The sequence below is a fragment of the Anomaloglossus baeobatrachus genome, chromosome 4, assembly GCF_048569485.1.
Source record: "Anomaloglossus baeobatrachus isolate aAnoBae1 chromosome 4, aAnoBae1.hap1, whole genome shotgun sequence".
Taxonomy (NCBI): Eukaryota; Metazoa; Chordata; class Amphibia; order Anura; family Aromobatidae; genus Anomaloglossus; species Anomaloglossus baeobatrachus.
In genome coordinates, this window is record NC_134356.1 from 33,497,189 (window position 1) to 33,520,970 (window position 23,782).

At 49.6% G+C, this 23,782-nt stretch overlaps 1 protein-coding gene across 3 annotated transcripts in view; it reads right to left on the bottom strand.

The window, feature by feature from the left end:
* The window catches only part of PACSIN2 (protein kinase C and casein kinase substrate in neurons 2), a 90,322-nt gene that overhangs the window by 18,903 nt on the left and 47,637 nt on the right, over positions 1-23,782 (bottom strand). For all 3 annotated transcript variants that reach the window (XM_075342155.1, XM_075342156.1, XM_075342153.1), the window contains exons 2-5: positions 20,419-20,552; positions 3,480-3,636; positions 2,092-2,327; positions 1,778-1,933 (exon numbers count right to left, since the gene is read on the bottom strand). In XM_075342155.1, coding sequence (XP_075198270.1) covers positions 1,778-1,933; positions 2,092-2,327; positions 3,480-3,636; positions 20,419-20,478 — 609 coding nt within the window. In that variant the 5' untranslated portion in view covers positions 20,479-20,552. The remainder of the gene's footprint in view (positions 1-1,777; positions 1,934-2,091; positions 2,328-3,479; positions 3,637-20,418; positions 20,553-23,782) is intronic.

The following is a 23,782-nucleotide window of genomic DNA, read 5'->3' on the forward strand; positions in this document are numbered from 1 at the left end:
TTGAACGGCTTCTAACAGTTTGTGGAGATGTAGATCAGGATTCTCCGGCATAAAAACAAGAGGTCGTGACACGTATCGGAGCCCCGCTCATATTATCCACCACATCGCGGGGGCGCTGCGCAGAACACCTCCGGCCAGGCGGGGCGCTGTGTAACCGGCATCACGGGGGGCCCGTTTTGTGCTCTTTAGGATTGGAGGAAATGGGCAGAAAACACCTAAAACTAATAAATGCCAAAGTTTGGTCCTGTACGACGCGAGCTTAGCACCTGCTCCCCCTCCATGACAAGCTCAGCACCTGCTCCCCCTCCATGACGCAAGCTGAGCACATGCTCCTCCATGACGGAAGCTCAGCGCCTGCTCCCTCTCCATGACGCAAGCCTAGCCCCTGCTCCCCCTCCATGACAAGCTCAGCACCTGCTCCCCCTCCATGACGCAAGCTGAGCACATGCTCCTCCTGCATGACGGAAGCTCAGCGCCTGCTCCCTCTCCATGACGCAAGCTCAGCGGCTGCTCCCCCTCCATGACGCAAGCTGAGCACATGCTCCCCCTCCATGACGCAAGCCTAGCCCCTGCTCCCCCTCCATGACGCAAGCTCAGCGCCTGCTCCCCCTCCATGATGCAAGCTGAGCACATGCTCTTCCTCCATGACGCAAGCTCAGCGCCTGCTCCCCCTCCATGACGCAAGCTCAGCGCCTGCTCCCCCTCCATGACGCAAGCTTAGCCCCTGCTCCCCCTCCACGACGCAAGCCTAGGCCCTGCTCCCCCTCCATGACGCAAGCTCAGCGGCTGCTCCCCCTCCATGACGCAAGCTGAGCACATGCTCCCCCTCCATGACGCAAGCCTAGCCCCTGCTCCCCCTCCATGACGCAAGCTCAGCGCCTGCTCCCCCTCCATGATGCAAGCTTAGCCCCTGCTCCCCCTCCATGACGCAAGCTCAGCGCCTGCTCCCCCTCCATGATGCAAGCTGAGCACATGCTCTTCCTCCATGACGCAAGCTCAGCGCCTGCTCCCCCTCCATGACGCAAGCTCAGCGCCTGCTCCCCCTCCATGACGCAAGCTTAGCCCCTGCTCCCCCTCCACGACGCAAGCCTAGGCCCTGCTCCCCCTCCATGACGCAAGCTCAGCGCCTGCTCCCCCTCCATGACGCAAGCTCAGCGCCTGCTCCCCCTCCATGACGCAAGCTTAGCCCCTGCTTCCCCTCCATGATGCAAGCTTAGCCCTGCTCTCCCTCAATGACACAAGCTCAGCGCCTGCTCCCCCTCCATGACGTAAGCTTAGCCCCTGCTCCCCCTCCATGACGTAAGCTTAGCACATGCTCCCCCTCCATGACGCAAGCTTAGCATATGCTCCCCCTCCATGACGTAAGCTTAGCACAAGCTCCCCCTCCATGACGCAAGCTTAGCATATGCTCCCCCTCCATGACGTAAGCTTAGCACAAGCTCCCCCTCCATGACATAACAGTACATCTTGGGGCAGGAATTTAAAGGGGTAACACTGCAATACTATGAACTGCCTACAGACAAGAGTGGTGCTAATCCTGGAAGAATGCAGCCAATGTTTTCTAATCTCATGCAATCCCTTTAAGCAGAGGTTGTAGTTGCAGGTACTAGTAGGGAATGCAAAAACAACATAAGAGGCAGCCATGATATTGATTTTGCACAGAGTCATCCACTCTCGCGCTGCGGTGGCTGCAGATCAGAGGGCGTATTTGCTCGTCGGGGCGTTACACCAAGGCAGGTATACAAACAAAGGAGAGATTAGCCGCCACATCCGGTACCTTCTGAGAGTCCTGCTTGCTCTTCTCCACCTTGTCCTGGAGTTTCTTCAGCTGCTCGGGGTTGAGCGCAGGATCGGCTTTGCTGTTTGTCTCTCTGGAGATGGCGAGTTTCTCCTCCTTGCAGGCAGCGTGGTAGGCCTTCTTGGCTCCTTCCACCTGGAGAGAGGGAGAAAGCATTATTTTAAGACCATCAGGGGGCCGAAGAGTAATGGCCAACCCCTTTAAGAAAAAAAAACGATCTCAGTGCCGCTTGCTCCGCTCTTCCCTGTGGTTTGTGCCGAAAATGCTGAAGATCCTGAATCCCTTCTTCTCACCTCTTTCAGCTTCTTGGCCCAGGGCTTCTGCGCTTTCCTGAATCCGTCTTCGGCTTCTTTGGTCTCCTTGAAGCCCCCCATCATCTGCTTGTGGTAGGCCTCCTTCTGCCAGTTCTTCACTTTCTCGAAGTCGTCATTCATCAGCGCATTCTTCACCTCGAGGTGGAGCTCGCTGACCCTCTCCGCTTCGGTCATCATGGCGTTCCAGGCCTTCTCCCCGGTGCCGTACTGAGGCCCTAGAAGACGTAAAGTGGTATTAGACTGAGGAATGCTGGGAGATTTCTGCTCTGACCTATCGTGAATGCAGCGCTGGACGTAAAAGTCGTACCGTATTTTTCGGATTATAAGACACACTTTTCCTTCCAAAAATGTGGGAGGAAAGTGAGGGGTGCGTCTTAGAATCCGAATGTAGCTTACCGGGGGTGGGTGGACAATGGTAACAGGAGGCAGGGGCGTTGCTGCGGCACTGTGAGGCAGAGAAAACAGCCAGGAATGTAGCTTAAATGGTGGAGAATTGTGACAGGAGCGATGCTGCGGGCGGGCCGCCCTGCTGCTGGTGCGGGCCGACGCCCTGCTGCTGCTGCTGCTGCGGGCCGACGCCCTGCTGCTGCTGCTGCTGCGGGCCGACGCCCTGCTGCTGCTGCGGGCCGACGCCCTGCTGCTGCTGCGGGCCGACGCCCTGCTGCGGGCCGACGCCCTGCTGCGGGCCGACGCCCTGCTGCGGGCCGACGCCCTGCTGCGGGCCGACGCCCTGCTGCTGCTGCGGGCCGACGCCCTGCTGCTGCTGCGGGCCGACGCCCTGCTGCTGCTGCGGGCCGACGCCCTGCTGCTGCTGCGGGCCGACGCCCTGCGAAGACGTCACAGGAGTGGTCTTAAGGAAAACGGCGCATGCGCAAATGAGATCTTGGTTTGTCAATGAGCCGAAAACTCAGCTTTTAGATCAATGTATTTTTGGGATGTGCGATCCATGTCTTTTTCTCCATGGCTTGTTCGAAAACTCAGTCTGTGCACGTGCCGACTCTGGGCGCCATTTCTTTGAAGCCCGCACTGCCAACGTCTTCAGGATGTCCCTTGCCTCACTGCCCGCAGCGCCCAGACCACAGCCCGGCGCAGCATTGCTCCTGTCACCATTCTTACCCGTCCAGTAACCTACATTCCTGGATATTTTCTCTGCCTCACAGCGCCGCAAAGCATCTGGAACACTCGCCACAGCATCGCCCTGCTCCACGACCGCCCCTGCCTCTTCTGATCCCCGCTCCACCACCGCTACCCTACTTAAAGTCTGTATTATACTCCAGAGCTGCACTCACAATTCTGCCGTTTGCTACAGACAAATCGGTTAACCATGTTAACATGGATGTGACCCTCCCTGTCTCCTTCCCGTTTACCTTTCTCCACGAGCTGCTTCCACCTCTTCGCCCATTCGGTCAGCTGCTGGGCGTACGCCTTCTCGATTTTCGCCCGCTCGTGGAGACAGTTCATTAAGTCGTTGCAGAGTCTGTGCCCGTCATCTATCCTCTTGACTGCACGCTTGTAATTGCCGATCTGCCAAAAATAATACAAAATATGTTATTAGCAAATAGTCTGGATTAAAAATTGTCGTTTTGGGTATACAGCTCCTATGCGGACACATGGTCACCACAGGTTAAATAAAACTAACTGTAGGCACTTCTGCCCATATTACCGCTCTAAGAACATGGTAAGTGGGGCAACTAGAAGGGGGTAACCCAGGACTGCAAGACCAAGGACCTTCCCAAATTAGTGAGTACAGGCACGGACCCAACTGTGCCTTGTGCCAATTTTCCGAAAGGCAAAAAAGTTAATAAGTATCAAACAAGGACCAAACTCAAACTAAGGCAAAGGAAAAAGTGGAAAAACTTGCAGAGTTTGTGTGTATATTCCAGCCTATCTAGGCTCCCGCAGGATATAAATTTGCACACTCTTTTAGGGACACGAGAAAAACTGCTCTCAAATATAATTTGTTAATTCACACCAAGACCAAACAAGAAAAAGCATAAAATCAAAGGAAAAGATGGAAATTCTTGCAGAATGTGTGTGTATATTCCAGCCTATTTAGGTTCCCGCAGTATATAATTTGCAGGATCCTTTACGGACACGAGAAAAACTGCTCTCAAATATATAATTCGTTAATTCGCATCAGAAACAAACAAGAAAAAGCAAGGTCATAGGAAAAGATGGAAATTCTTGCAGAATGTCTGTGTGTATATTCTAGCCTATCTAGGCTCCAGCAGTACATAACTTTGCACGATCCTTTACGGGCAGGAGAAACTCTGTTCCCAAACACATATTTATTCAATCACGCCAGGACCAAACAAGAAAAAGGCAAGCTCATTGGAAAAACTGGAAATTCTTGCAGAATGTGTGTGTGTATATTCCAGCCTATCTAGGCTCCTGCACTATATAACTTTTCAGGATCCTTTACGAACAGGAGAAATGCTGCTCCCAAATACATATTCATTCATTCACACCAGGACCAAACAAGAACAAGCATAATCACAGGAAAAAATGGAAATTCTTGCAGAATGTGTGTGTGTGTGTGTGTGTGTGTGTGTGTGTGTGTGTGTGTGTGTGTGTGTGTGTGTGTGTATTCCAGCCTATCTAGGCTCCAACAGTATATAACTGTGCAGGATCCTTTATTGACAGGAGAAAAAACTGCTCTCAAACACATAATTCGTTCATTCACATCAGGAGCAAACAAGAAAAAGCAAGGTCATAGGAAAAGATGGAAATTATTACAGAATGTGTGTGTACATTCCAGCCTATCTAGGCTCCAGCAGTATATAACACCACAGTTCTCTAATGACGTGGGAAATGCTATTCCAAAATCCATATAATTTTTCTTTTATCAAGAACTCCACTAGGAAATGTGAGTTACACAGGAAGGTGCACAGTAATGCAGAGAAGAATGTGTGTGTATATTCCTGTCCATCTAGGCTCCAGCAGTATAGAAGCTCACACATTTTTCTAGGTAAATAACATGCTACAGCAAAATCCATATTCCTTCATAAAAGAACTCCGCTGGGAAAAGAAAGTTACAAGGAAAATGGCTCAGTAATGCAGAGTAAGGGGTGTGTGTGTGTGTGTTTATTTATATGTATGTGTGTGTGTATATTCCTGCCTCTCTAGGCTCCAGCAGTATATTTTCTCACACATTTTTCTAGATACATGAGAAAGGCTACTCCCAAATCCATATTCCTTCCTTCACAACAGCATTTAGCTGAGAATAGCAAGTTACAAGGGAAGGTACACAGTAATACAGAGTACAGTGTGTGTATATTCCTGCCTCTCTAGGCTCCAGCAGTATATTACCTCATACATTTCTCTAGGTATATGAGAAAGGCTACTCTCGAATTCATATTCCTTCCTTCTCAACAGCATTTAGCTGGGCATAGAGAGTTACAAGGGAAGATGAATGTGTAATGCAGACTATGCTTTGTGTGTATTCCTGCCTTTCTAGGCTCCAGCAGTATATTACCTCACACATTTCTCTTGGTACATGAAAATGCTACTCCCAAATCCATATTCCTTCCTTCTCAATAGCATTTAGCTGGGCATAGAGAGTTACAAGGGAAGATGAATGTGTAATGCAGACTATGCTTTGTGTGTATTCCTTCCTATCTAGGCTCCAGCAGTATTTAACCTCATACATTTCTCTAGGTATATGAAAAAGGCTACTCCCAAATCCATATTCTTTCACAAAACCACTCAGCTGGAAATAGCGAGTTACAAGGGAAGGTGCACAGTAAAACAGAGTAAAGTGTTTGTATATTCCTGCCTATCTAGGCTCCAGCAGTATATTACCTCACATATTTCTCTAGGTACATGAGAAAGGCTACTCTCAAATCCCTATTCCTTTCTTCACAACAGCACTCAGTTGAGAATAGCAAGTTACAAGGGAAGGTACACAGTAATACAGAGTAAAGTGAGTGTATATTCCTTCCTCTCTAGGCTCCAGCAGTATATAATCACTCACATTTCTCTAGGTATATGAAAAATGCTTCTCCCAAATCCATAGTCTTCCACAAAAGCACTCAGCGGGAAATAGTGAGTTACAAGGGAAGGTGCACAGTAGTGCAGAGTAAAGTGTGCGTGTATATTCCTGCCTCTCTAGGCTCTAGCAGTATATTACCTCACACATTTCTCCAGGTACTTTCTCCAGGTACATGAGAAAAGCTATTCTCAAATTCATATTCCTTCCTTCACAACAGCATTTAGTTAGGAATAGCGAGTTACAAGGGAAAGTACACAGTAATATAGAGTGAGGGTGTGTGTGTGTGTGTGTGTGTGTGTGTGTGTGTGTGTTCCTGCCTCTCTAGGCTCCCGCAGTATAACCTCATACATTTCTCTAGGTTATCAGAAATGCTACTCGCACACCCATATCCTTCCTTCACAACAGCACTCCGCTGGGAAGAGAAAGTTACAAGGGAAGGTGCAGAGTAAGGTGTGTATATTCCTGCCTCTCTAGGCTCCAGCAGTACATCACCTCACACATTTATCTAGGTACATGAAAAATGCTACTCCCAAATCCACACTCTTTCTTTCACAACAGCACTCCGTTGAGAATAGCAAGTTACAAGGGAATATGCACGGTAATACAGACAACGGTGTGTGTATTCCTGCCTCTCTAGGCTCCAGCAGTATCTTACCTCACACAGTCCTCTAGGAGCATGAAAAATACTTTGACCAAATACATATTCCGTCACTTAGGCCAGAATGTAACTAGGAAAAGCAAGTTACAGGGGCAGGTGCATGATAATATACAGGAGAGTGTATATTCCTGCCTATCTAGGCTTCAGCAGTAAACATTTTTATTGTGATTTCCGGATAACTGGATACTAAAGAGTAGAAATCACAGGGGTACTTGGCATGAGGAAGGGTGTTTTTGGGAAGCTGCAATGTCATATTATGGCTAGTGGCCCGGCTTTACAGCTCTGCTGTAACGTCATCGTAATAGCACCAATAATAATAAAAAACAATGACTGTTCCGGTAGATTGCAGCTTCGGGAGCCATTTACTCCTCCGGTGCCTTTGGTCAATCTTTCATCTAATGAAATAAAAATTGAATAAAGGGATTCTGCCGGCACAACGGTACGTAATTCACCAACCAAACCCATCTAGGTAATCCGGTAACTCCGCACATATTATTTTTGCATCGGTGTCTCAGTCACAACAACATAAATCAATCAATGAATATATTTTAGATGTTGATGTTAGACCCAGATTTGGTCTGTGTACTGCAAACAAAAAGAGAAAAAAGGAAGAATTGTTTGCAACCAACAAAACAGTAACAGGTCCAAGAAGATCTGCTGACCGATAAACCCAAACGCTTAACCCTCCATTTCCCTTCACGTCCTTCTAAAAAGTTTCCTTACCCTTCCTTTCCTCACATTATTTCCGTTCCCTCTGAAGCTTCCTTCCTTTTCCCACTTTTCATTAACTTTTCCCAGTTTTTTCTTCTCTTTCCCTTTTGGTCCTCCCTTTCCCCCCCCCCTTATATTCTTTTCCTCCACTTTCCATTAATCTTTTTCCTTCTTTACCTTGTTTTGTCTTTCCCTTCATTTTTTTCCTCTTCTTCCCAATTCTTACCTTTCCCATTTTTTGTTACTCCACTTTTACTTTCCTTACCACATAAATAATCTGTTTTTGTTTCCCTTTTGTTCTTTTGACTTTTCCCTCGTTTCTTCTGTTTTTGTTACTCGAAGCTTTTTTTTTTTAATTTAGAATTTTTCTGTTTTATCACCCCCCCCTCACGCCATTTTTCAATATCCTTTCTTTTCCTTTCCCTTATATTATTTTAAATTTACCATCCCAACTTTTTTTCTCCCTCTTCCTTTCCTCATTTTACCCTCTTAATATTCCCTTCACCCTTTTGTTTCCTTTCCCCACTTTACTCTTTTCCCTTCTTTCCTCACATTTCCATTCCCTTCACCCCTTTTTCCCAGCTGTACTACCCTTCACCCTCCTTTTGATTCCCTTCCCCAATTTCTTTCCTTCACCATTCTCTTCATCCATTTTCCTTGGTTGTCCTTCATTTCACACCTTTCCTTCGCTCCTTTTTCATTCCCTTCACACCCCTTTTCCCTAGTTGTCCTCCCTTTCATTCCCCTTTCCCTTCATAATTGCTCCTTTTTCATTCTATTCACTTCTTTATTCACTCTCCCCCCATTCTCTTCACATCTCCCCTTTTCCATTCCCTTGACCCCTTTTCCCCAGCAATCCTTCCTTTCACCCTCCATTCCCCCCCTTTCCCTTTAGATTGCTCTTTTTCCATTCCCTTCACCCTTTTTTTCTTGGCAGTACGTCATTTCATCTGCATTTTCCTTCGTAATACTTCTTCTCCATTCCCTTCACCCCTTTTCCCCCGATTGTCCTTCATTTCACCCCCTTTTTCCCAGCTTCCCCTTCATATCACTCTTTCAATCTCTTCAGCCCTTTTCCCTGGCTGTCCTTCATTTCGCACTCCTTTCCCCTTCATATCACTCTTTTTCCATTCCCTTTACCCCTTTTTTCACACTCCTTTTTCCCCATTCCCTTCACCCCTTTTCCCTGGCTGTCCTTCATTTCACCCTTCTATTCCCCCCCCTTTCCCTCCATATCACTCCTTTTCCATTCCCTTCACCCCTTTTTTTCACCCTCATTTCCCCCCCCCATTCCCTTCCCCCCCTTTTCCCTGGCTGTCCTTCATTTCACCCTCCTATTCCCCCCCCTTTCCCTCCATATCATTCCTTTTCCATTCCCTTGACCCCTTTTTAGCGGTTGTCCTTCATTTCGCCCTCTTTTTCACCCTTTCCCTTCATATTACTCCTCCATTTCCTTTACCCATTTTCCCTGGCTGTCCTTCACCCTCCCTTTTCCCCCCAATTCCCTTCATTATTTCCTTTTCCATTCCCTTCACCCCTTTTCCTCGACTGTCCTTCATTTGACCCTCCTTTTTTTTCCCCCTTTCCCTTCATATTACTCCTCCCCTTTTTCCCGGCTGTCCTCCATTTCACCCTCCTCTTTTTCCCCTCAATTCCCTTCAGATCTCTTCTCCATTCCCTTCACCCTTTTCCCCGGCTGTTCTTCATTTCACCCTCCCCCCCCCCATTTACCCTTCACATCTCCTTTTCCATTCCCTTGACCCCTTTTTCCCAGCTGTCCTTCATTTCACCCTCCTATTTACTCCCCTTTTCCCTCCATATCACTCCTCCTCCATTCCCTTCACCCCTTTTCCCCGGCTGTCCTTCATTTCACCCTCCCCCCCCCCCCCCCATTTACCCTTCACATCTCCTTTTCCATTCTTCCATACCCTTTGCTGTACTCTCTTTATGTCTACCTTCCTTTTTTGTCACATCTCCTATCCCTTTCCCCCCATCCTCTCCCCTCCATCATCCATTTCCCGGTGACTGCTCCCTACCCCGATGATAACCATCTCCCTAGCGCATAGTGGCACATTCTTCACATATCTGTTTTGCTGAGTACGGGCGAGAGCGCCAAATCATTAATGGCACTGGCTCCCAGGGACCAGAACCCTCTAAATGGCTTCATACAGAAGGAGGACAGAAATCAGGTTGGACAAGTCTCTCCCTCCCTCTCTGGTTATATAACGTCTTATCCCTGTATAAACACTCTCTGGCTCTGCAGCGCGATGCTCTGCGGGGCGAGCAGAAAGCTCCTCTTGTTATATCCCGGCTCCGGGTTGCACAAGACAGAAGTGTCACTGAATGAGGACTGTGAATCCCCAATGTATACCGGTTGCGAATAGTCCAAATTCCTGCAACGTAATCCAAAGCAAAACAAGGCGGCATTAACCCCGTGGCTGCCGAGACTCTTCGCCTCGCTCCTTAAATAGCGTGGTTTACAGATTTGCCGAATTACTCATCGTACGACGCTTCAGAGCGCATCTGGATGGTGTAATTTTGTCAAACAAAACGCGATGTACATTAAGCGCCCCCGTTCTGCGCGCCGCACAAAGACGAGCATGACATCAAATCGGGAAAAGCAAAGCTTCTTCTACGTATTCTAATCTCGCTTTCAAATATCACCATGACAACAAAAAAATGTGATGGGAAAAGGGAAGGGGGGGGTGTTAAAAAAAAAAAAAAAAAAAAAAAAAGAAGAAGAAGAAAAATTAATGGGATTATTTGCAAAAAATTAAGACGCGATCATCCCCGCATAAATCATGTCGTCTCGAGCTTCTGATAAGGTATCCATTTGGAAATCCTCATGTTATACCAGAGGGTAATTTGTATATTCGTAATCAGCACTCCTAGATGAAAATGTAGCCTCCCCTTCCCCACGATCTATGTAAAAATTATGCCTCTTCTGCTCCTAGACGCAACTGTAGCCCCCCTCCTCCCTCCCTTAATATCTAAAAATTATGCCTCTTCTGCTCTTAGATGCCGCTGTGCCCCCCTCTACCCCTTAATATCTCAAAATTATGCCTTTTCTGCGCATAGATGAAACTGTAGACCTCTGCCACCCCTTAATATCTAAAAATTACGCATTTTCTGCTCCTAGACGCAACCTTAGCCCTCCTTAATATCTAAAAATTCTGCTTTTTCTTTCCTAGACATAACTCTAGCCCCCCTTCTCCCCTTAATATCTAAAAATTATCCCTTTTCTGCTCCTAGACGCCACTGTAGCCCCCTCCCCTCTTTACTATCTAAAAATTATGCCTTTTCTGCTCCTAGACGCAACTATAGCCCCCTTAATAACTAAAAAAAATGCGTTTTCTGCTCCCAGACAACTGTAGCCCTCCTTAATATCTAAAAATTATGCTTTTTCTTTCCTAGACGCAACTGTTGACCTCCGCCACCCCTTAATAGCTAAAAATTATGCCTTTTCTGCTCCTAGACGCAACTGTAGCCCCCCTCCCCTCTTTACTATCTTAGGCTAAGTTCACACATCCTGTGTTTTCAATCCGTCAGGTCCGTCAGCAACGGATCAGTCATTTTCAAGATGTCAACTGATGCAACTGATGTGTTTTTCACAGGATTCCTTTCACAGGAATCCTGTGAAAAAACGGATCAGTTGCGTCCGTTACATCCGCTGTGCGTCCGTTTTTTGACGGATCAGTCATGATCCGTCTGTGTTTGGGACAGCCCAGTGGGCGTGCCAAGCATGCTGGGCATGCTCAGTAGAGCATGACGGAATCCTGCGCTGGATTCCGTTGTAAGACGGATTACGACGGAATCCAGCACCATAGACATGCATTACAAGCTTGACGGATGGCGACGGATTCCTGCGCGGCGCGTTAATTTTGACGGCCCGAAAAACGTTACATTCTGCGTTGCTACCCGCTCGGCGGTCAGTCAAAAACGACGGACCGCGACGCAGCGGATGCAACGCAGGGTCATCAGTCGCAATCCGTCGCTAATAGAAGTCTATGGGGAAATACAGGATTCCTGCAAAATATTTTGCAGGTTACCGTAATTCCCCAAGGCGACGGATTGTGACTGATGCAAAACACAGGATGTGTGAACTTAGCCTAAAAAAGTTTTCTGCTCCTAGACAACTGTAGCCCCCCCCCCCTTAATATCTAAAAATTATGCCTTTTCTACCATTTTGTAAGAAAAAAAATAATTTTAACGCAAGAGACCGTGGATTTAAAGAATTCACAGAGTGCTGGGGGGGTGCGTGAGGTCAAGTCCCAAATGCTCTAGTTTATTTAACAGGTCTTCTGCAGTGTACCCCCAGTCCACCAGGGAAAATCCTCACCAAAGGAACAAGGCCAACAGCCAATTTTGAAAGGGAAAAGGCTGAAAACGCCTCAGTTCCTCCATAAATGGAGTGATTGGAGTCGATTTATAAAGGTTGTGTTCATACTCATGTGATAGCCTCCATATGGGATCCCAACAGACCCTACTACATTTTTCTAGGGGTCTCTTTATATTTCTGAGCCTAAAAATGCGACGGAGGTAGGAACTGGACCCAAAAGGTGAAAAATAAAAAAAAACAGAAACAGTAAAATGTGACCATTGGTCAAGGCATAGATGGACTTCACCAATGAGTTGGAGCTCAGATCTATATTTTCGATGGGTAAAGGTTCCATAATGGAGAAGAACAATATGGTTCTGACGTCAAATGTCAGAGGCGCCCAAGCATAGGGGTGAAGGCCGGCGGCCATGGGAGGTGCGGACTGGACACCAGACCAGGGCAACGCAACTCAAACTTTCGCGGGAATCAACCAAAAAACAACCAGACCGTTCGGCATCAGCTCCGAATTTGTAGGTGTAATCTGCAGACAAGCAAAGCATTGAAGACGGTTTCTGGGGAAGCAAGCTGCTTCCCAGGCAGAGAGAAAACCGCTTATACCAATTCCCCTTTACTAAAATAGTCAGATCAACACTTGCGTGCTCTGCTGCATTGAGCGTGCATGTGCCTTTAATTGGGAACCTGGAGCAAGCAGCTTCAGGTTCATTCCCTAGGGAAACAAACAAAAAAAACTAAAAAAAAAAAACCAGACACTGAAAATCATCAAACCCAACGGTAGATGAGACAGAAGCATCTAGTACAATTTAGATAGTCATCCGCTCCTGCAGAACATATACCTTAATCTAATGTATATAGGGGCTTAAAGGGGTATTGCAAGCTCCAAGGTCCTATCTCAATATGTACTAGGCTTAATAATAACAGCTAATACCTGCAATTAGAAATGTAGTATAGTTCTCCTGACTAGCTATATCACTTACCTCATGTGCAGGGCATTGCAGCTTAGGTATTCATGGTTAAGATATCGCCTAGTGTCCGTTGCTTGTGGTTGTAACCAAGGCTACCCAGCCTACTGCAATGCCCTGCACATGATGTAAGAGACACAGCAAATACCTCCAATTAGAAATATAGTATACTTCTAATTAGCTATGTCATCTACCTCATTTGCAGGGCATTGCAGCTTAGGTATCCATGGTTACGATATCTTGTAGTGTCTGCTGTTTGTGGTTGTAACCAAGGATACCCAGGCTACTGCAATGCCCTGCACATGAGGTAAGTGACATAGCAAATATCTCCAATTAGAAAAGTAGTATATTTCTCCTGATTAGCTATGTCACTTACCTCATGTGCAGGGCATTGCAGCTTAGGTATCCATGGTTACGATATCTCCTAGTGTCCGCTGCTTGTGGTGGTAACCAAGGATACCCAGGCTACTGCAATGCCCTGCACATGAGATAAGTGACATAGCTAATCAGGAGAACTATACTACATTTCTAATTGGAGGTATATAATAATAATAATAATAATAATAATAATAATAATAATAATAAAAAATTAATTTTATTCATTTATATAGCGCTATTAATTCCACAGCGCTTTACATACATTGGCAACCATTGGGGCTCACAATCTAGAGTCCCTATCAGTATGTCTTTGGAGTGTGGGAGGAAACCCACGCAAACACAGGGAGAACATACAAACTACTTGCAGATGGTGTCCTTGGTGGGATTTGAACCCAGGACCCAAGCGCTGCAAGACTGCAGTGTTAACCACTGAGCCACCACAAGACTATAGTGCTAACCACTGAGCCACCGTGCCGCCGTTATTATTATTATTATTATTACTCCTACTACAAATCTTGGAGATGGGAATACCCCTTTAAGGCTTACTACCCTCAGGATCGGGCCATTTGCCGATAGTTTAGAAATCGTTCAGCCCCTTTAAACGGATTTTCTAGTTTCAGTAAGTATTATTAAAAAAATAAACTGTGCTTTCCTCACCTTCCCCAGGTCCTGCACTGAGTTTCTGCCGCTGCTCCCGATTATCTATTATTGCCCACAGCGCTGCAGCCAATTACTGAGCTCAGCATAATTTGTCGTCACAAGCCGCTTCGAGCCACTGAGCTCAGTGATTGGCTGCAGCGGGCAGGAGTCGACATGAGGTCAAAGCTGTAGACAATAACCAATAGGAACAGCGGCGGAGACTCCGCCCTGAACCTGAGGAGGGTGAGTAAAACAGATTGCAGCTGGTGAAGAGGATTTTCTGAAACTAGAAACCCCCTTTAAAAAGGTAATAAAAACTTCTTTATGTAGAGGTTTCCTGGTAAGCCAATCAAAAAAGTGACAAGCTGTAGTGGGAGGAGAAAGCAGCAGTCTGAACCAATCAATAGGCAGGGGGCGTGTCTCAGACTACCACAGATCCCCTGTAGGCACTGTAGCCGAGCTGTAACGAGTCGCCAACCGAAGGGAATTGGTTTTCCTGGTCTATGCAATGCTCCCTCTATAGATTCACCGCGACGTGTCAAAGGGCCATTCAGTGCAGAGTGATGAAAAGAGAACATAACTGATCGTATCAGAGGGAGGCTTCTCCTGGGGTGTGATTATTTTTACAAGGCCCTTGTCGGCATCACACGTGTGCGCACATCAGTCCCCGCAGCCTCAATTGAGAGAGGCGCCGGCCTCATTGACATGCAGCGCTGACAGTGGGGCGAGTCATCGTCATCCAGCGCCGGCCGCGGTGCAGAACAGCCAGGCCTGTGTTGGGAGGAATCCGATAGCAGCAAAGTGGATAAATTCTGCCTGACCTTGAGCCACGGAAGAAAACACTCGTCTGATTGTGACCCAGTTTTCTCTTCCATCCTCATCAGGTCCTTACAACAATTTCCTAATGGCTGCTGAATAGTGATGGGCTGTAAAATCCGGATCCGCGCGATGTCTAAGGTGCCCGGGTGTTTGATCCGGATCCGGCACTCGAGAAATTAAAAAAGCGCTTCATACTTACCAAGGCTCCTGCAGCCTCCAGGCCGCTCATCATTGCTCATACATATGCACTGCTTTCCCCGCCCACCAGCCATCCTGGCGTCTGTGACTGGTCGCAGGCAGACACTGTCACCCAGGCTGGGGGCTTGTCTGACTGCAACCAATGACAACTGCTGTCTGCAGGTCAGAATCTTGATTCATGAAGCAGGTGACCCAGGATGAGCAGAGGAGGACACATCATGCTCACCCAGAGCCTCATTCTGCACGAAACAGGAGGACACATTGTGCTTTACCTGAGCCTCCTGCTGCATGAAGCAGGGTGAGGACACAGTGCATTCATCCTGAGCCTCCTCCTGCATGAAACAGGAGGACACATTGCGCTCATCCTGAGCTCCCTCCTGCATGAAGGAGGACGACACATCGCGCTCATTCTGAGCTGCCACCTGCATGAAGCAGGAGGACATCACGCTCATCCTGAGCCTCCGCCTGCATGAAGCAGGTGGACACACTGCGCTCATCCTGAGCCTCCTCCTCCATGAAGCAGGGCGAGGACACATCGCGCTCATCCTGAGCCTCCTACGCCATGAAGCAGAAGGACACACTGCGCTCATCCTGAGCTGCCTCCTCCATGAAGCAGAAGGACACACTGCGCTCATCCTGAGCCTCCTCCTCCATGAAGCAGAAGGACACACTACGCTCATCCTGAGCCTCCTCCTCCATGAAGCAGGACACACTGCGCTCATCCTGAGCCTCCTACGCCATGAAGCAGAAGGACACACTGCGCTCATCCTGAGCCTCCTCCTCCATGAAGCAGGGAGAGGACACATCGCGCTCATCCTGAGCCTCCTCCTCCATGAAGCAGAAGGACACACTGCGCTCATCCTGAGCCTCCTACGCCATGAAGCAGAAGGACACACTGCGCTCATCCTGAGCCTCCTACGCCATGAAGCAGAAGGACACACTGCGCTCATCCTGAGCCTCCTACGCCATGAAGCAGAAGGACACACTGCGCTCATCCTGAGCCTCCTCCTCCATGAAGCAGGGGGACAACACTGCGCTCATCCTGAGCCTCCTCCTCCATGAAGCAGAAGGACACATCGCGCTCATCCTGAGCCTCCTACGCCATGAAGCAGAAGGACACATCGCGCTCATCCTGAGCCTCCTACGCCATGAAGCAGAAGGACACACTGCGCTCATCCTGAGCCACCTCCTCCATGAAGCAGGGCGAGGACACATCGCGCTCATCCTGAGCCTCCTCCTCCATGAAGCAGAAGGACACACTGCGCTCATCCTGAGCCTCCTACTTCATGAAGCAGAAGGACACACTGCGCTCATCCTGAGCCTCCTCCATGAAGCAGGGCGAGGACACATCGCGCTCATCCTGAGCCTCCTCCTCCATGAAGCAGAAGGACACACTGCGCTCATCCTGAGCTGCCTCCTCCATGAAGCAGAAGGACACACTGCGCTCATCCTGAGCCTCCTCCTCCATGAAGCAGAAGGACACACTGCGCTCATCCTGAGCCTCCTCCTCCATGAAGCAGAAGGACACACTGCGCTCATCCTCAGCCTCCTACGCCATGAAGCAGAAGGACACACTGCGCTCATCCTGAGCCTCCTACGCCATGAAGCAGAAGGACACACTGCGCTCATCCTGAGCCTCCTACGCCATGAAGCAGAAGGACACACTGCGCTCATCCTGAGCCTCCTCCTCCATGAAGCAGGGGGACAACACTGCGCTCATCCTGAGCCTCCTACTCTATGAAGGAGGCTCAGGATGAGCAGAGGAGGACATATTGCACTCATCCTGAGCCTCCTCCTACATGAAGCAGGATCAGCAGAGGAGGACACATTGCACTCATCCTGAGCCTCCTCCTGCATGAGGACACATTGCACTCATCCTGAGCCTCCTCCTACATGAAGCAGGATGAGCAGAGGAGACATCATTGCAGGCACAGAAATCTGCTCATCCCTCTCCCCCCTCACCCCCATCTAGGGGTCTTACCCTAAAGACCCCCACTTCTATTATAAACTCCATGCACACATGGACTTAAGAAAAAAAAAGAATGTTTATTCTAAAACCGGGCTGCATTTTGAACCCGCCCCCGTCACATGACAAATTAGGTCATACCTAGAAGGAGCCCATACATTCTAGCATCTACCTGTATTTTTAGTGCACGATCTAGACGCACACAGCCCCGGAAGTGAATGTGTGACCTGGAAGCAGCAACCCGCCATGACACAGAGCTTTGATCAATATACCGAGCGCGCTCCTAATCCCACAGTTAAAGACTACATCTATAACGTTATCTGAATATTATCAGTTTCAACAGTGAAAGCTGAAGTTTGTGCTCCAGAGCTGGAGTTCCTACCATAACCATTTTTGTAGGCTCAGATTGTATACACAGACTACCTTCTTATGCCTCTATCCAGGGCTGTGGAATGGTCTCATGGCACCCTGAGAAACAGGTCAATCTCTGCCTCTAAATGTGTGTCACCCCCCCCCCCCCCTTCCATTTATACATATGCACGCTCTTCAGAATAGAGCATACATGTGTTTTCAACAGAGAGGTGCTGTCAAAAACCTCCCTTGACGAGACATGTAGGAATCAAATATAGCGGTCCTTCTTTGTCACATTGGAAGGGGGAGGTGGGGAAGGGGGGTAAAATCAGGACACCTCCAAACACACTACATGATCCGAGGTCGACCAAAATCTGCAGGTTTGGCTGGGGTTCTTCTTAAGGGTTTCATTCATTTGAATCTAAGGTACAGCTATGAAACAGGGGGTAAGATTTACCAAATTACGGTAGCTTAAATGGTCACAGCCGTAATAAAGTGTGTAATTTTCTCCACTTATGAGCCACTTCTCACCCCTAACTCATGATACACTCTGCTTGGTCAAAACAAAACGCACTGCAGGGTCACTGAGGGATCACATTACAGCTGCCGATTGTATTCTATGAAGAGCAGAATGGGAAATGCTTTATAGGAAGTTCTGGATTCACAGCTGCACTGCTCAGTACTGCTGAAAAATAACAGCAGCTGCATAGAGGACATTTTTCGGCAGTACTGAGCAGTGCAGCTGAGAATCCAGATAGCAGCAGCATGGAGGACATTATACAGCAGTACTGAGCAGTGTAGCTAGGAATCCAGATAGCAGCAGCATGGAGAACATTATACAGCAGTACTGAGCAGTGTATCTGTGACTCCAGATAGCAGCAGCATGGAGGACATTATACAGCAGCACTGAGCAGTGTTGCTAGGAATCCAGATAGCAGCAGCATGGAGGACATTATACAGCAGTACTGAACAGTGTTGCTAGGAATCCAGATAGCAGCAGCATGGAGGACATTATACAGCAGTACTAAGCAGTGTAGCTGTGAATCCAGATAGCAACAGCATGGAGGACATTATACAGCAGTACTGAGCAGTGTAGCTGTGAATCCAGATAGCAGCAGCATGGAGGACATTATACAGCTGTACTGAGCAGTGCAGCTGTGAATCAAGATAGCAGCAGCATGGAGAACATTATACAGCAGTACTGAGCAGTGCAGCTGTGAATCCAGATAGCAGCAGCATGGAGGACATTATACAGCAGTACTGAGCAGTGCAGCTGTGAATCAAGATAGCAGCAGCTGCATGGAGGACATCTGGATTCACAGCTGCACTGCTCAGTACTGCTGAAAAATGCCCTCCATGCAGCTGCTGCTTGTGAACTTGGGCTTCATAGGAGACAGGAGAGCAGGAATCCCTCATATCTGTGTTTGGGAGACATCATCATTGTAGACCCACCAGCTCAGAGACAACTGATAACTACACCTAGAGACTGCAGAGGGGGAATGTGGTGAAAATGACCGAGTAAGAGCATCATTCTCAGAAACCGCAGCATGCTCGGAGCAGTAGTTGGGCGGCAGGTTGTGGACCCCTGCCGTGTATTGTAGTACTGTGGAAAGCCAGTTTCCTTTTACACGCTAATAAGTTCCTTTCGGGGCGAAATCCTGGCCTTTCATGACTCACAGTAATTGTTACAAGTTTCCTACAGAACTTCCAGATGACTTCACATCACGGTTTCCCCGCTGGAACAATGCAGAGAGACAAGGGAACACGGCTCAGCAAATTTTAACTAACGCAAAGCAGATGGGTCGAGACGGCAAATAAGCCGATACCGCGAGGAAAATACGATCGAAAGTGAGGACAACATGGCTCTGCGGGAGCGTCAGAAAGACGAACCTAGCCAACAATGGCCGGGCCAAAGAAAGAAGTCTTGTAGGTCAAAGGCAGCGGAGGGTTTTCTGGCACGTCGATCATCGGATCCATTCGGAAAATAATCCTACGGGCGACGTATCGTAGTCGTGTGCGCGCAGCTCGTCCTTACATAGCGCTATCCCAAAAAGTCGGCAATGTCAATGGCTTAAGTTTGATGTCACAGCACGAGGATGACCAAACGAGGCTGGCGGTGCCTCCCTCCCTCCAACCAAACGAGGTCCGACCAAACGAGGACGGAGGCACCCCCTCCAAACCAAACGAGGACGGAGGCACCCCCTCCAAACCAAACGAGGACGGAGGCACCCCCTCCAAACCAAACGAGGACGGAGGCACCCCCTCCAAACCAAACGAGGACGGAGGCACCCCCTCCAAACCAAACGAGGACGGAGTCACCCCCTCCAAACCAAACGAGGACGGAGGCACCCCCTCCAAACCAAACGAGGACGGAGGCACCCCCTCCAAACCAAACGAGGACGGAGGCACCCCCTCCAAACCAAACGAGGACGGAGGCACCCCCTCCAAACCAAACGAGGACGGAGGCACCCCCTCCAGACCAAACGAGGACGGAGACACCCCCTCCAGACCAAACGAGGACGGAGGCACCCCCTCCAAACCAAACGAGGACGGAGGCACCCCCTCCAAACCAAACGAGGACGGAGGCACCCCCTCCAAACCAAACGAGGACGGAGGCACCCCCTCCAAACCAAACGAGGACGGAGGCACCCCCTCCAAACCAAACGAGGACGGAGGCACCCCCTCCAAACCAAACGAGGACGGAGGCACCCCCTCCAAACCAAACGAGGACGGAGGCACCCCCTCCAAACCAAACGAGGACGGAGGCACCCCCTCCAAACCAAACGAGGACGGAGGCACCCCCTCCAAACCAAACGAGGACGGAGGCACCCCCTCCAAACCAAACGAGGACGGAGGCACCCCGTCCAAACCAAACGAGGACGGAGGCACCCCCTCCAAACCAAACGAGGACGGAGGCACCCCCTCCAAACCAAACGAGGACGGAGGCACCCCCTCCAAACCAAACGAGGACGGAGGCACCCCCTCCAAACCAAACGAGGACGGAGGCACCCCCTCCAGCCAAACAAGGGCGGAAGCACCCCTCCAACCAAAAAAAGGACGGCAGCACCCTTTCCAACCAAACAAGGACAGTGGCACCTTTCTCGAACCAAACAATGCTAGCGCCCCAACCAAACAAGGTTGGCAGTCCCCCTTCAAGCCAAGTGACTCTACAACATCGATAAAAGAAAGCTAGATCACTATATTTCGGTGCAATCATCATCTCTTGTGGGGGGCTCAGGCAAAGGAGTAACTTAAAAAAAAACCAACACCCTAAAAACAAAAAACCCACGTCTTTACCTCCCAGAAGCTGTCGCTGGACACTTCAACCCCAACCGCGTCATCGTAGTTTCCAGACATGATTTCTGAAGAAGCGAAGAGTTAATTCCGATGGCGAATGATCCGTGTTCTCCTCTTCAATAGACGGTCAGTACCTGCGGAGAGAAGATGATGGGGGTCATTATACAAATATACGAAAATATGAAGCAAAAAAAGTAAAATTACCAATAAAGATCAAATTCGTGGCCTCCATTATCGTGGACGAATTTCTAAAATGATATCTGGACGGACGAGTCCTTCACACCCCGGGGATGGACACCTGCAGGATCATGAACATGGATCTCTAGGGACTAAAAGGCCCCAAAAGTTCGGACCCACCATGAATTTTACGGAAACTTAGGCGGTGCGCGGCGCTGTCTCCCGGATGTTTGCAGAGCACTCCTTACAATGTGCCAAGGACACAGAATCCAGGTCGCTCCGCTCACCTGCCACCTGCACTGATGGAAAGTGACAGCGCAGAACACGGCGCCTCCGCTCTATGGAACAATTGTCTTCTCCGGGTAAAGAATGGGCCGAGCGTCAGAATGGCGGCCAACCCTATAATGACTGTTTACACTGTAAACCTGCGGAAAACCAAAAAGTACAACTCTCCGAGCGCACCCTCCACGCTGCGGGGCTGAGCGGCCCAACACACCGCTGCTACCACGAGACGCACTGCACTGAACACAAAGGGTTAAATAATTCTGCTCAAACCTCCTACATGGTCTCCATGAACACAGACCCCCATATGGCAGCATTTATACCCCATAGGCCCAGATTATAGCTTAATGACCACCTCGGGGTCGGCGCCGCTGCCCCTCCAACCCTCCTGGGGTCGGCGCCGCTGCCCCTCCAACCCTCCTGGGGTCGGCCGCTGCCCCTCCAACCCTCCTGGGGTCGGCCGCTGCCCCTCCAACCCTCCTGGGGTCGGCCGCTGCCCCTCCAACCCTCCTGGGGTCGGCCGCTGCCCCTCCAACCCTCCTGGGGTCGGCCGCTGCCCCTCCAACCCTCCTGGGGTCGGCCGCTGCCCCTCCAACCCTCCTGGGGTCGGCCGCTGCCCCTCCATCCCTCCTGGGGTCAGCCGCTGCCCCTCCATCCCTCCTGGGGTCCGCCGCTGCCCCTCCATCCCTCCTGGGGTCAGCCGCTGCCCCTCCATCCCTCCTGGGGTCAGCCGCTGCCCCTCCATCCCTCCTGGGGTCAGCCGCTGCCCCTCCATCCCTCCTGGGGTCAGCCGCTGCCCCTCCATCCCTCCTGGGGTCAGCCGCTGCCCCTCCATCCCTCCTGGGGTCAGCCGCTGCCCCTCCATCCCTCAGGGTCAGCCGCTGCCCCTCCATCCCTCAGGGTCAGCCGCTGCCCCTCCATCCCTCAGGGTCAGCCGCTGCCCCTCCATCCCTCAGGGTCAGCCGCTGCCCCTCCATCCCTCAGGGTCAGCCGCTGCCCCTCCATCCCTCAGGGTCAGCCGCTGCCCCTCCATCCCTCAGGGTCAGCCGCTGCCCCTCCATCCCTCAGGGTCAGCCGCTGCCCCTCCATCCCTCAGGGTCAGCCGCTGCCCCTCCATCCCTCAGGGTCAGCCGCTGCCCCTCCATCCCTCAGGGTCAGCCGCTGCCCCTCCATCCCTCAGGGTCAGCCGCTGCCCCTCCATCCCTCAGGGTCAGCCGCTGCCCCTCCATCCCTCAGGGTCAGCCGCTGCCCCTCCATCCCTCAGGGTCAGCCGCTGCCCCTCCATCCCTCAGGGTCAGCCGCTGCCCCTCCATCCCTCAGGGTCAGCCGCTGCCCCTCCATCCCTCAGGGTCAGCCGCTGCCCCTCCATCCCTCAGGGTCAGCCGCTGCCCCTCCATCCCTCACCATTGGTGCAGGGCACCACCGAATCAGCACTTCTGCCCCTCTATTCTGAGGATTGGTGAAGGGTACCACTGAATCAGCGCTGCGGCCCCTCAGTTCTTCTTTAAAGGGACAATAAATCTAAAGAACTAATAGGAGGCGACGTCGGCGGGTAGTCAGACCTCATGAACGTTCACCATGGTCAGATCGGCAGCGAGTCATGAAATTATAAGCTGCCAGGGTGTCGGCGCTCAATTTTGAGAGGGTCACCGACATTGACATCACTTTGTATCAAAAAAATATTGAGGCTGTCTAGACAGCCGCCTGACATTGGTGCAAACGCTGCGCCTGCCAGAATAAAAGGGCAACGAAAGTCAACGCTCGGTGATGAGCGGCAGCTCCGGCGGACATGTACTCATTGCCTCAACCCTTTCCTTACTCCTAGGACTGAATACATATCATGTACTCGGCTTATTGGAGAATTAATGGCATCTTTACGTAAAGCTTCTTTTTTTTGTGTTAATGGCCTTTTAATACGAGAACCAGTTTAGAGGTTTATAATCCCCAAGCGTTACATTAAAAATCATCTTGGGTCAGAAGAAAATCCTCTCTATGACCAGGGAAATAAATCGCAGGATAAAAGGATTTAATAAATAAAAAAAAAAAAAAAATTGGTGTTGTTGACATTCTAAAAATATCTTCTACGTAAAAAGGGAAGTTTTTAATATAAAACACTTAACTCATTGATCTTGTGGCTAAACCCCTTTAAGGGGGACTGGTCACTGGGTCAGAAGAGGCCAGTTATTGCCTTAATATTTTCCCCCAGTTTCCCTGATTTTTCAATTGTTTGTCTTTTTAAATTTCGCCATACTGTTCCAGAGATATGGGCCTTTTAGTTAAATGTATTTTGAAGGGGGCGTGGCTTACAGGGTAATTATGCAAATCAGCTTAAAGACACGCCCCTGAGGAGCAATAAATAACTAAAAAGGCCCATTTCTTTGGAATCACATGGCAGAAGGGATTGGACTGGGAAGGGGCAGGGATGGTGACAAGCCAGGGTTCAGAAATGGTCTTTAATGCAGTTTAATGAGGGCATGAAAAGCCACAGGGGCCAAATAAAGGAAGGGGCCACATGTGAGGATGTCAATCTTCTGACACACAGAGCACAGAAGTTTCTGATAACACACAGAGGAGCAGAGGAAGGAGCTGCAGAGATTAGGAGATGCAGCAAATACAGATCTTATGGGCTGGAATCCTTTAAGGGTGCCTTTGTATCAATAAACAAATCTAAGGGAAGCCCATTGGGCCAGAAAGGCAAAAAAAAATAAAAAAAAAAAAATTGCTTCATTATCCACACTGCGTACGACCAAAAGTTCAAAAGATAGTCCTGCGCAATGCGCCTAATGAAGCTGGGAGGAGTCCACCCTGCCTGCCTGTGAGGCGCACTGACGCTGCCAAAGTAAGCCACGCGCATGCGCAAGATTTCCAGGAGCTAGTGATGACATCGGCTTGTTAAAATCACGAC